This window comes from Papaver somniferum, chromosome 2 (assembly GCF_003573695.1).
Source record: "Papaver somniferum cultivar HN1 chromosome 2, ASM357369v1, whole genome shotgun sequence".
Taxonomy (NCBI): Eukaryota; Viridiplantae; Streptophyta; class Magnoliopsida; order Ranunculales; family Papaveraceae; genus Papaver; species Papaver somniferum.
Window position 1 is genome coordinate 101,526,588 of NC_039359.1, and position 13,663 is coordinate 101,540,250.

The window sequence follows — 13,663 nt, forward strand, 5'->3', positions numbered from 1 at the left end:
ACATTGTTTAACTGCATAACATCTTATGCAGATCCAACATTGACTGCATGACAAGTTATGCATTGTTTAGAGTATCTGCATAACCTGTTATGCATATAAAGTTATGCCTTACCTGATGAGTGTTATTAAATCATGTTGCAGTTTTAGGAGAACTTTAGAGATGAGTACAGTGCAATGGAGTTGGAACTCTGTGAAATCGAAACTAAAAGATTGAATCGAAAAGATCTGCATTGATCGTAAATTCAAAAACAAGCTTAAAATATCTAAAAATCCATTCGAAAACCTAAATTAAACTCTGTAACTTAAAATAATATATCATAATCTTAAAGAAACTAAAACCTAGAATCGAATTAAGATTAAACAAGATCATAATCAAAGTTAAACAAGATCAGAATCAAAGATAAAACGAACGAACCTGAGCTTGAATTTCAGATTATCTTTGCTGAGTAAATTGAATCTCTCAATCAGCTCCTTCGCAACTCTCGATAATTCAATACTTCAGCTCTCGCTCCGGCTCTATCTCAATCTCTCAGAACAAAATCTCAATACAAAATCTCAAAACATAAAGTGAAGTTAAACTTGGAAATAAAAAAAAATAAAAAACTGAATTTTGAAAATTTTGGGTTTCGGCAGAATTTATACGCCGATTTTGGGTGCGCGTGTGAACTTTTACACGCGTGGATTTGACAATGGTGGAAGGTGCGTGAGTGTGGCTGTAGTTTTCACTTTTCTAAAACTGCAATTTTGTTCTGCTTTTTCTAAAATGACAGAAAAAGGTGTTGATTAGAAGGATTCACTGCACATCCAGCCAGTTGAATACGTATTTAACTTTTTGTCACAGTTGAAATCTTCTTAGGATTTGAATTCAAAACTTTTGTCCTGGTTAGCTTTTAATTCCCTATTGTATTTCCTAAGAACTTATGTTACTGGTTGTGAGCATTCTCATTGGTACATTTCTAAGTCAATATTAAGCGGAGCTACAAGTACTTTTTTCTCCTTTTCTTTCTGTCATTTCTTCTTCTTTTGAGGTTTTCAATCTGTATGCTCGAACCCAAAATTGACCTGGTCATAGTAAGGAGCATAAGAGAAAGCTACTCTTTCTAGAAGTAAATGACGGAGGAATATGATTCAGGATATAAGAACTACTTTGCACAATATCATGAACCCTGATGCATATTGCTCAGTTACAACATGTTGAACAGGAGTGTAGCGTGAGAACTTTTCTTTGGTGCTGCTTCCTTTCAACATTCTGATTTAACTGTGCTGCTAGCCTCAGCGTTATACTTTCCAGGACAGATTGGAGGATTCCGGATTCTGTCCTAAGAGGCCACTGGAGTAGAACTGGGAGTCACCCCTTATAGGCCACTGGAGTAGAGCTCGAACTCATCCCTGGTATGCCCCGTTAGAGTACAACTGAGGGGGTTACTCTATGTGAAACTCTGAAAATCTGGATAAATTTGATACTGGGGGACTCCAAAAACATGGTTAGAGCCTCCGACAGGGAGCAAGAAGCCAAATATGGGTCTTTCTGATCTTTAGTCACATGTTGAGGGTTTGTCAGGAAGGAACTTAGCGCCTTAGGTCGTGCAGATGGGTGTGCGTACCAAGAGCTTCCAGCTAATTGGCTGACGATTAGTCTAAAGAAGCTAGCGAGTTGAGATTGACATAAATATACAGGCGGTGAGCCCTATACACAATCCTTGATGTCCAAGTTCAAAAGTAATTCGCGGCACATATCTACCTCTGTATAGTTAACCAATGTGTTTTACTAAGCCAAAATATATATATATGGTTAGTACAAAAATCATTTCCGACCATCTAAAACTATAATTTCCTTCCAGGGAAAAAAAAATAGAAGAAACATTTTCTCTACTACAAATGCCTCCTGTACTAGTAGTTAGGATGCTAATCCTGTAGCTTCCTTGGGTATCAAAAATAGGAACACGATCGGAATGAAAGTGCAGACAACTTGAATGACTATTCCCAACAAAAGGTTATCGAAGGAACCGGATGATACGTTCAGCAAAGATGCTAAACCAGCACCTACAAACGATCCTATTGTTGAACCCAGGTTGTTTATAGACATGAAAAGGGCAAACAGAGTACCTTCAATCCCAGGCGGGCATAACTGTCCTGAAAGGATCAAGAATGGCATAAACCTGCAAAATCAAAATGAGGATCAATGTTGCTTGCACTTATTGGATGTTTAACAGAAGGCATTGGCAAATATTGGTTAATCATCTTCAGAGTTGTGATTCTTTTAGATGCATGAGAAGTTCCATTCAGGGATCAGCAATTTAGTTCTCGGTGCAGCTGAAAGCAATAAAAGATGCAGCGAGAGACACAAATGCAAGACTAACTTACTTGAGTTGATTGATAGCATCAGCTAGAGCAGACCCACATAGAACCATAAGTTTATCTGATATGCCGAACTCAATGTGATATCGAGACACCAAAACAATGTCTAAGATGCTCAAGGTAGCTAGACCAAGTTGGGCCCACCTAATTCAATTTTCAGATAAAGAGATGTTGTTTGTCAGCCTTTCATCAAACATTAATAAGATAGGTTTATGAACAGTATGTGAACTATTGAAAAAGTAGAAGATTACTTACGTGAGGATTCTTCTTAGTTTCATGTGTTTTAAGTAGCGATTATAGATGAAGGTTCCAAACATTAGGCCTAACCAACCAACAACACGCGCAGTCCCCAAAAATGACGGGTCCAAGTTCAAGAACTCGGTCTGGTAATAGAACATAACTGTCGAGAGGTTTGGAATTGTAATATGTGCTAAGAAAAACCAAGTCATTGGCCTGGCCTTCCCGAAACAAATTCAAACAAAAAATACACATCATTAGGAAGATGAACCAATGGGCTAAAAAATCATTTTTCCGGAAATAAAGAAAAACATGGAAATAAAGTAAAGACAGAAGTCATGAAGGTATGATCATATATTCAGATTGACCCTAAAATGGCCTATGATATTTGTAGGATACTCGATTGCACATGCAGCCTGGTAGCCTTAAGAGACTTCAGAGTGCAGCTTTATCAGCCACCTCGTATGTTGCAAGGTGAGCAAAAACAATATTCCAAGTTGGCTGTCAAAACTGCCGTTTTCATCATTTTTGGAAGCTTAAAACACCAGGGTTAAACTACATTCAGTGATGCTCACCCACCTTAAAAGTGAAGTGTGAGTGAACAAACCACAACCATATATGACTGATCTTGAACTGGTCAAAGGATTCGAAATATTCATTGCCAAAACACTAAACTTTAGCATTGAGAATCCTACAGGATGCTGATGCAGCTAATCGACAATTCAAATCTGTGGAAAACGAATCATTGCTCGAATTTGATCACTAAGTTGCAAAGAGCTCTTCTACAATTACCTGAGGATAACGGGCTGCTTGAATGCCTTGCACAGGCTATAGAAAGCTGCTTTCAGAGAATAAAACCACTGCATGACAAGGGGACGTTTCTTTTCCACAGCTTCAGATTTGATTGTGATGACCGTTCTTGCTTTGTTGTTCTTCTGACTCTTTTTTCTTCTCATAGAATTGTTCCTTGATGGCACCTCCTTGGAAACATCCTTTTCGGGAACCAAACCATTTTGATCACCCAGATGGGAGCTTATAGAGTTTGCAAGATCTGGTAGTGCTTTATTTCCTAAAGTACTTTCTTCGACCAAGCCACACGATAAAAGTTGCATAGCTGGGAGTACGGAGAAAAGAAGAAAAATTCTATCTATCTGTAAATTGGTTAAGGCGTATCCACCAAGCAAACTACCACATATTCCTCCCAAGGCCATCGCCGACCATGACACTGATTGGAGATCTCCAGCAAATGCAGCCCTGATCAAGTTCAATAATAAGATCCAAGTTTAAGACTTCAAACGGCAAGAAAGAAAATGTAAGATACAGTGGGCACACGGAACGAAGTGTTTGCCAACATAAACATAACCCAACATGGGATTGAGGCCATAGAGCAAACCATCTGCTACATCAAAAAGGAGCTACAAAGCCCGACTATTGTTCTTTTTGTTTTTTGCCTTTTCTTTTGACACTTTTTTTTTTGCCCACTAAAATTCAGCTTGGGTAGTTGTGGTGGTACTATTTTAGGCTTTCTGAAGAAAAATATAGAGCTTCGAATTAAAGGTCGTCATGTACTTCTATTCACATGTATGTTATCAAATATCCTATAGCAACCTGGACAATAGGTGCCTGACATTTCAGACCCAGATTCTATAAGAAATTTCCATAGAAACATTGGTACCTTTCAGATCGCACTGCCTCGGCAATCATGGCATCAACCACAACATCTGCCATGGCTGAGCCAAGATTTTGTGCTGTTAATAAGAACATGAGGGGTCCACTTGAACTCCTTAAAGATTCCTTTAGGCCCAGAATGAGCCATGGTAAGAGGGAGAGAATAGTTGAAATGACTAAATATGGAACTCTCTTCTGCCCTCTAATTGGAATACAATCAGACAAGATCCTGCACAAGAAAAAATTCAAGTTATAAAGGAAAAAAATTAAAATACTGAGAACTATGCATCGACAACTTTAACATTGGTGCCAATGATCTGGCTTAATGGCATAGTTGACATGAATATTAGGAAGATATTATCATGCATGTAATAAGCCATTACCCATATACTGGTTTTATACTCCATGGGAAAAATGCCACAGAAAAGACAAGCTGAGAGGCTGAGGGTGACAACTTGAGCTCGTCTTTCAATTGGTAAGAAACTGCTGTCCATACAAATGATCTGAAACCCTACATACACATTGGACCATTTGGATTCAGGAAAGATACATAAAAGTGAAAACTGAGAAACATTTAATGGAGCCCACTTATTAACATAGTCACACAATTGACTGGAAACTCGGTAACAGACAACTTCCCAGGATAAACTACAATGAGAAATCTTAGTGCAGTGCAGATGCAGGTCACAGATGAACAAGATAGATTCTTCCAAACTTATACTTCATCAATTTGTAATCTAGTGACACAACACATACTTCATAAATTATAAGCACTTCTGAAACTTCATATATCAGGTGAATCTGGCAGGTTACTTTATCAGATGAACTAAGGTGGTTTCATTTTCATTTAAGGCATCTAAATCTGACTGTTCAGTTTACTTTCTCAAGAAACCTTCATCACACATTTCTTGATCTAAAACTTTGACTTCACTAATACGTAAAAGCATTTAAGTTCGAATGCATAAAAATACTAAAAAGAACAGCGAATTAAATGAACATTCGGAAAATACAGCTTCTCTGGCAACACATCACCCATCTGAAACCCAAATCGAATTTTCCAAAATTTGTCTACCATCTACCATTGTGCCATATTCCCAATTGATATGTTGTCCTAGATTAGATCCAGGCAATGCAAAAAATTGGCTAAAAGGGTGTCTTTGCTACAAATCTCAGTCCCATTCGAATCTAAAGCAACATGAGAAATTTCAGATTTATCATGGTGGAACTCTCACTGCATTTGAGACAACCCAAACTATCAATTTTTACATTCCCCTCAACTATTTCTAACCAAGCAATTGATATTTAACAAATCAGCAAATTAATCTTAAAACCCAAATTTCTATATACCTAGCTTTCATATCACTCAAACTAAATTCCAAACCCAAAATTAATTGAAACCTAAATATCATCATTCAGTAGTCATAATACCTTATTTTATTAAAAAAGTAAATTTAGAAACAACGAATCCCACCTGCATAAATCAAAAACCCAATTGCCCAAGAAATAAAAACAAAGATGTTCATACTCAGATCAAGACCAAATCCACTCATCTACACAAGGATTAAAAGATACTATTAGATAGAAAAACAACATATCAAGTGTTTTAGATCATGATATAGATACCTGAGTGAAGTAAACCAAGGAAATAAGCCATAGGAATGAAGTCCCAAACACAGACTGCACTTGTTTCAGCCATTTAATCATTTTGGCTGAGTTTCCTGATCAACTATCAAACGTTCATTCGTTGCTTCTCTTCTCTGAGAGAGAGAAAGGATTTAAGATTATGGACTTTTACGTTGGTCTACGGAAGAAGAAGGCAGAAGATATTGATTTTCTTACTACAAAAAACGCAATATTCAAAGAGACATGTTCTCCGTTTCTAACGGGCATCACATTAATCGCGAAAATTCTCCATCTCCTGCAATAACTACTTTTTGGATTCTCACTCGAAAGTAATGGTTGATTTGGGTGTACCAGTGGACCAGCAAATGTGTATGTGCCTCTAGTTCTATGAATTGAGCGGGCCTCCCAGCCCGTTTTAATTGGGTAGGCAAGTTCATCCTTTGTTTTAATTAACCAGAACACACAATTTGGGTGTGCATTGTTGCAAGATGAGACTCGGATTACCTTTCTATGATTGTTTCACATTGGGCTTGAAGCTATAGGAGAAAAACATCCATCAACAATCATAGCGGATCAAGACATTATCATGGCTACTGCCGTAAATAAAGCTTTCCCGAGCAGTTGTCACCGTCTTTGTCTATGACACATAAAAAAATATTTTGGAGCTCATGTATACTTTAAAAAGTCAAAATTCAAAGGTGAGATGAAAATTTGTATTAATTATACATACAAAATACAAGAGTTCAGAGAGAAATGGAACAAGACGATTGTTGAATATGATTTAACTGATAATAATTGGTTAAAAGATTTGTATATCATTCGAGAATCATGGGTGCCCGTATACCATAGAAATACATTTTATGCAGGTATGAATACAACGGGTCGTATTGAGGGATTAAATTCCTTTCACCAAAAACTGATCTCAAAAAGTTTGTTGTTTGGTATGAGCAAGCATTGAAAGAAATCGTTGATAAAGAAACAAGAAGATTTATGTATCGGAGCATTCCAACCGCTTATTTGAAGAAAGCAATTTGATACTTAAGCATATTGCTGACATTGACACTCGCAATATTTTTAAAAAGTTCAACGGTCAATTATTAGCTTCAACAGGATTCAAAGATGAAGAGATAGATAAAGATGACAATTTTAGCACTCATTCAGTAACTTCTAAGATTGGTTATCCGAAAAATTTCACTATAAATATAAAGGAAAATACATGTGAAGGATACCACGAGTGTCAATATTTTTAATTTAAAGGTTTACCCTGCAAACATGTGCTAAAAGTACTGACACATCCAGATGTGGATATATATTGTCCCCTTACATTCATTCTACAAAGATGGTTTAAAGGCGCCAACTTATTTAAGATAATGGATGAATCATCAATATTTTATGATTATGAGTATTCAGAAGCATTTAGACTTAGTCTCCTTTATTGGAGATCAACTCAGATGTCGTGTTTTGCTGCTAAATCAAGTAAATCATATAAAATGGTAATTGACGGAATTGAAGAGATTTTTGCTTGAATCATTGATGTTCAAAAGAAGTTGGCTGAAATAGACGAACACTCAACTTTCAAATTCTAAATCTCAAGATGATGTTGCACCTGAAAAGTTGTGCCAACCATTTATCAAAAAAGCCCCATGTATCACAAGTGAAAGGTCAACTTAATGGTAAAGCAAAAGAGAAACGAAAGTTTAGTAGCGGAGATAGACTTCCAAATTCTATTGAATGTTTTAACGGGAAAAGGAAGTGTTTTTTATGTAAGAATGAAGTCCATGAAAAAAGAAATTTCCCAAATTGAGAGCAGCTAAATATCAATGAACTAGGTAAGTAGTGTGTCTCTTGTTATGTATTATTTTTATTATTATATAATGTCGAGTTATTGCAAAGTTTCATACATGTGCAGGTTTAAGTAAGGATGACACCGTAATGCTAAGTTAATAGTAGAGACTCATATTATTATTTCTTAGAAGTGGGGTGGGTACGTCTTGTAATAAAGCTTACAAATTTTCTGTACTTTTGAATGTTATAACATTACATTATGTTCAGCTACTTCCATTGTTCTTGTGATTTTACTTTTTCCATTTATTCTTCCGAAAAGCATGAGGGCAGTTGTAAGAAAGAATAAAATCTAGGGCCAATCTTAATTTTGTCACCGGATAGTTGAGTAAGCCATGGTTTAGTTAAGTTTATTTATTAAACCCAAAATTATTAGACAATTAGCTAGCTTTTTCATACGGTGGGCATGATCAAGGTTAGTTTCAAAAGGTTACAGCATACTGGATGCTATACACACCATCTGTAAATATTCTTTCATTTCGTAGGGAGTCTTGTGAATGAGATTCAGTAAAACTTGTTTTCTTAATTTTCTTAGTAAAAGTATTTCATAATACTAAATGAGGTCATGGTACGGGTAAGGGAGGGCAACCTTGCATCAATTGGAAAACTTCGCTACAGTCAAGGTAGTCAATATCGATTGTAGCGGCCAATATTATAGGTTTTTATTGTGTAGCGAGAAAAACCTTTACGATATCCAAAATATCGATGATACAAGGATTGAACGATAAAAACGCTCATGACGGCCGAAACTATATATCGTTTCAGCGATACACTGATAATATCAGTTAGGGTAATTTGGTAGAATAAATTATTTAGATATGAAAACTTGTAAACAGAATCCTTCATCCTAATTATTCAGATTTCAATATAAGAAATCAGCTGAGACGATAGTAAAAATTAAGGGTGAACTGCTGGGAAAAGATAGTGGAATGGGATTAAATTTGTACTTTGAACCTTTTGATCTTGAGAATTAATGCATCAAATGGCACCAATTTTTTTAGATTGAAACATTTATAAATATTTAAAATTCTACTCTTAAATACTTATCATTGATAAAAATCGATATTATCTTTTGTATAGGTTTATCGGACCCGGCTGATACGATACTTATACACGATATTAACTACTTTGGATACAGTTATAAACAATATGGTCACGGAAAACAAAGAAAATTGTGTTAAGGCTTTATTGTTAGAGTTACAAACATATGAAGTCAAAAGGTCCAAGCATATTGAGATCGGTGGAAACAAGAAGATAAAGGAACTTCACTTCTTTTGAAGCTGGAATCCGTCTACTTACTCTTTTTCTCTTCCATTTTTCATTCTAAATGGTGCAATTATGACGTCTTTTGTTTTCGCTTTTAAAAAGAAGTTTCATAAAACAATTTTGATTTTTTCGCAATAACCAATTTTGAATGCAAATAATTGATTTGTTTCAACTTCTTAAAAAAATAATAAGGATTGTTTTTGAAGTGTATTTCCAGATTAAAATTGTATCTTCAGTAACTTTGTATCTGTTTTTTGATGTTAAAGTTAAGAGTTATGAAGATAACTCTATGAAATGAAGCCGACGACCCTTGTTTAATGAAGACGAGAGTAAGAAATGGAAGTTACAGAGGAAACATCTCCCTCATTGTTGATAAGTGCTTCTGAAAACACAGGGATACCAAGTACTCCACCAACTTTTTCATTCGGAAACATGTATAGACAAAACCTAACCAACTTAATTATCCTTGACAATATGTATACAAAGTTTAAATATATACCTTTTCTCAATCAGTATGTACATGACAATAAGTCCGTAAACCTGATTGTTAAGAAAAGTACTTGGACGTTCTCAAAAATCAATATCTAAGATCAATATAGTCGTATCCAAATAATACAATCGGGATTCTTCCAAGTAATTAAACTTGTTATCTATCTTTCAAGATACGAATTCTACAAGAACGAGTCTCATAATCGATCACAATTAAATGGATGTATCTACTTAGTTTGAATACGTACAACTTGCGTAAACCCAATTATAAAGATAAACAATATAATGTGGAAAAACGCAAGACACCAGAAATTTTGTTAACGAGTAAATGGCAACTGCAGAAAAATCCCAGGACCTCGTCCATATTTGAACAACGAAATGTATTAACCAACAACAGACACTGGCCTACTATCAGACTCCGGAATGGAATGTAGATGAGACCGAATCAAACCCTCCAAGCGATTCAGTTACAACCGCGCTCCTTACATCTCTTGAGCCTCGAAAGGTTCTATGCACTTTGAAAACGCTGGTGAGACCAAATACACCCAACTTTTTCGTTGACAACCTGTTGTTTGAGGGTGAAAACAGTTTCTGCTGGTTTCGGTAATTTTGTGTATTGTGGGTGAGAAACGAGTCTAAACACTAAACAATGTACTACAAGGGAGTACTTTACATTCGATAGATCAATCTGTACAAATCCGGCTTAAACCAAGAAATGGTCGTTCCAGACTTGCTTCGGTCACAAAGTGAAGGAGAAATGTCGGTTTTAGGAAGGGAAGCAGAGAGAGTGCTGAGACCAGAATAGTTGATTTTGGAAGAGTAGTTGTTTTGACTTGTATCAGAAAGCGTAAGCTAACAGATGGGAAAGCTAACAGGTGATTTCTGAGTGTCGTATGCTCCTGACCAAAACTTGTTGTTCGGTGGTAATAGGTAAGACCTATTTATACAAGTCGAAGTGAAACGTACTCTGATCTCGTAAGAAATGGAAACGGATGAGTAAATGGGAGGAGGTGGTAACCGGTAACGCCTGGAATTGATGTTCCATAATGAAGGAAAGTGTTTCACCATTACTCCCGGTATTTACTAACCGCCTCATTCTTATGACACTGTCTTGTAACGGGCGTAGTGCACACCGCACGATGTAAACCTCCAAACCAATACCCTAATGAGCATCCCCCAGTTTGTGTTGATGTCTCGAGTGTTTTCGTGGAAAACATGTAGCAGGTTGTTGCTGTTTGGCAAGTTGAGCTTGGGAGACTTGCCGGCTCGGTGGTGACTCTCGACGGTCGAGATTTGCATCTTGAGAGGAAGGGTAGCCGTTGATTATTGCAACCCTTCGTTTGGTATCCAGCGGCATGAAAGCATGGCCTTGACATGGTTAGGCGTGGCCAAGCTTGGATTTTGGCATAGTTTAGGCGCGGACAAGAACTAGGGTTTTGACATAGTTTGGGCGCGGCCAAAATTAGGGCTTGGCGTTGGGCCAAAGGTTGCCACGCGTTAGCTGGCGACCTTGGACGGCTAAGATCTGCATCTTAAATGGAAGGGTGGTCGTTGATTGTCGCAACCCTTCGTTTTGTCAGCCAACGGCGTGTAGGAAAGGCTGGCATGGTTTTGGCACCGCGGTGCGGCTGGCATGGTTGGCATGCCTTGGCGCGGAGATGTGGCTGGCACGACATGCCATTGGCACATGTGGAGCGCTGGCATGGTTGGTATGCTTTGGGCGCGGAGATGTGGCGTGGCATGCCATTGGCACATGCGACATGGTTGGCATGCCTTGGCGCGGAAAGGTTGCACGGCATGCCATTGGCACATGTGGCATGGTTGGCATGCCTTGGCGTGGAGATGCGGCTGGCACGACATGCCATTGGCACATGTGGCACTGTTGGCATGCCTTGGCGTGGAAAGGTTGCACGGCATGCCATTGGCATATGTGGTGCGGCTGGCATGGTTTAGTCATGGCCAAGCTAGGATTTTGGCATAGTTTAGGCGCGGCCAAAAACTAGGGTTTTGGCATAGTTTGGGCGCGACCAAAATTTGGGCCAAAGCCTACCACGCGTTAGCTGGCGACCTTGGACGACTAAGATTTGCATCTCAGATGGAAGGGTGGCCGTTGATTGTTGCAACCCTTCGTTTTGGCATCCGTGAAGGAAAGACCGGTATGGTTTTGGCACAGCGGTGCGGCTGGCATGGTTGGCATGCCTTGGCGCGGAGATGTGGCTGGCACGACATTCCATTGGCACATGTGGAGCGCTGGCATGGTTGGTATGCTTTGGTCACGGAAATGTGGCGCGACATGCCATTGGCACATGCGGCATGTTTGGCATGCCTTGGCGCGGAAAGGTTGCACGACATGCCATTGGCACATGTGGCATGCCTGGCATGCCTTGGCGTGGAGATGCGGATGGCACGGCATGCCATTGGCACATGTGGTGCGGCTGGCATGGTTTAGGCATGGCCAACCTAGGATTTTGGCATAGTTTAGGCGCGACCAAAAACTAGGGTTTTGGCATAGTTTGGGCGCGGCCAAAATTTGGGCCAAAGGCTACCACGCGTTAGCTGACGACCTTGGACGGCTAAGATTTGCATCTCAGATGGAAGGGTGGTCGTTGATTGTTGCAACCCTTCATTTTGGAAGCCGTGAAGGAAAGGCCGGTATGGCATGGTTTAGGCGTGGCCAAGCTAGGATTTTGGCATAGTTTAGGCGCGGCCAAAAACTAGGGTTTTGGCATAGTTTGGGCGCGGCCAAAATTTGGGCCAAAGGATACCACGCGTTACCTGGCGACCTTGGACGGCTAAGATTTACATCTCAGATGGAAGGGTGGTCGTTGATTGTTGCAACCCTTCGTTTTGGCAGCCGTGAAGGAAAGGCCGGCATGGTTTAGGCACGCCTTGGCGTGGAGACGTGGATGGCATGGTTTTCCATTAGCACAGTGGCGCGGTTGGCATTCCTTGGCGCGGAGACGTGGCTGACATGGTTTGCCATTGGCACGGTGGCGTGGCTGGCATGCCTTGGCGCGGAGACGTGGCTGGCATGGTTTGCGATTCGCACGGTGGCGCGGCTGGCATGGTTGGCATGCCTTGGCACGGTGGCGCGGCTGGCATGGTTGGCATGCCTTGGAGCGGAGACGTGGATGGAATGGTTTTCCATTCGCACGGTGGCACGGTTGGCATGGTTGGCATGCCTTGGCGCGGAGATGTGGTTGGCATGGTTTTCCATTAGTACGGTGGCGTGGCTGGCATGGTTGGCATGCCTTGGCGCGGAGACGTGGCTGGCATGGTTTGTCACTGGCGCGGTGGAGCGGCTGGCCTGGTTTGCCATTGGCACAGTAGTATGAGAATTAGGGTTTGGTATATAAGAAGATGATGTCGGTCAATACTAAGGGTTCTGCCGTGAAACATGACACATGTATATAAAAAAAGGTACCCTGATAATTATTACATAGGCATAATGGTTGATTCAATAAATTCGCTAGTGTTCGTAGTGACGTCATGTCAGATGTACAGTTTTACGATTTTAACCCTAAGCTAAAAACCACCATCAACACTTGTATAGACAAAACTTAACATAATTGCAAGAAGACCAACTTAATGATGCCTGACAATATGTATAGAGTTAATATCTCAACGTATACTCAATCAGTATGTATATAGACACAAGGTTCGTGAACCTAATTGTTAAGCTGAGTACTTTGACGACATTAAAAATTAAGATCCAAGATCAATCTAGTTGTATCCAAATAATTCAATCGAAATTCTGGCAACTTGTTAAACTTGTTATATATCTTTCAAGATACGAATTCTACAAAAACTAATCTCGTAATCGATTACAAATAAGAGGATTTATCTATGTAGATTGAATACGTGCAAACCTGTATAAATCTAATTATAAAGATAAATAATATAATACGGAAAAGGAAAAACACAAGACACCAGAAATTTTTTTAACGAGGAAACCGCAATAGAAGAAAAACCTCGGGACCTCATCCAGATTGAACACCACACTGTATTAAGCCGTTACAGACACTAGCCTACTGTCAAACTTCGGACTGGAATGTATTTGAGACCAAATCCACCCTCCAAGCGATTCAGTTACAGTCGCGATCCTTACGTCTCTTAAACCTCGCAAGATTCTACGCACTTGATTCCTTTAGATGTCGTACTTTACAACCTAAGAGTTGCT

At 39.2% G+C, this 13,663-nt stretch overlaps 1 protein-coding gene across 1 annotated transcript; it reads right to left on the bottom strand.

The window, feature by feature from the left end:
* Positions 1-1,744: 1,744 nt before the first annotated feature.
* LOC113348592 (probable folate-biopterin transporter 4) lies at positions 1,745-6,194 on the bottom strand. Its single transcript, XM_026592428.1, has 7 exons — positions 5,887-6,194; positions 4,647-4,774; positions 4,271-4,492; positions 3,388-3,849; positions 2,614-2,811; positions 2,365-2,502; positions 1,745-2,159 (listed from the first exon to the last, which is right to left on the bottom strand). The coding sequence occupies exons 1-7, from the start codon at positions 5,965-5,967 to the stop codon at positions 1,898-1,900; spliced, it is 1,491 nt and encodes a 496-aa protein (XP_026448213.1). The 5' UTR covers positions 5,968-6,194; the 3' UTR covers positions 1,745-1,897.
* Positions 6,195-13,663: the final 7,469 nt, after the last annotated feature.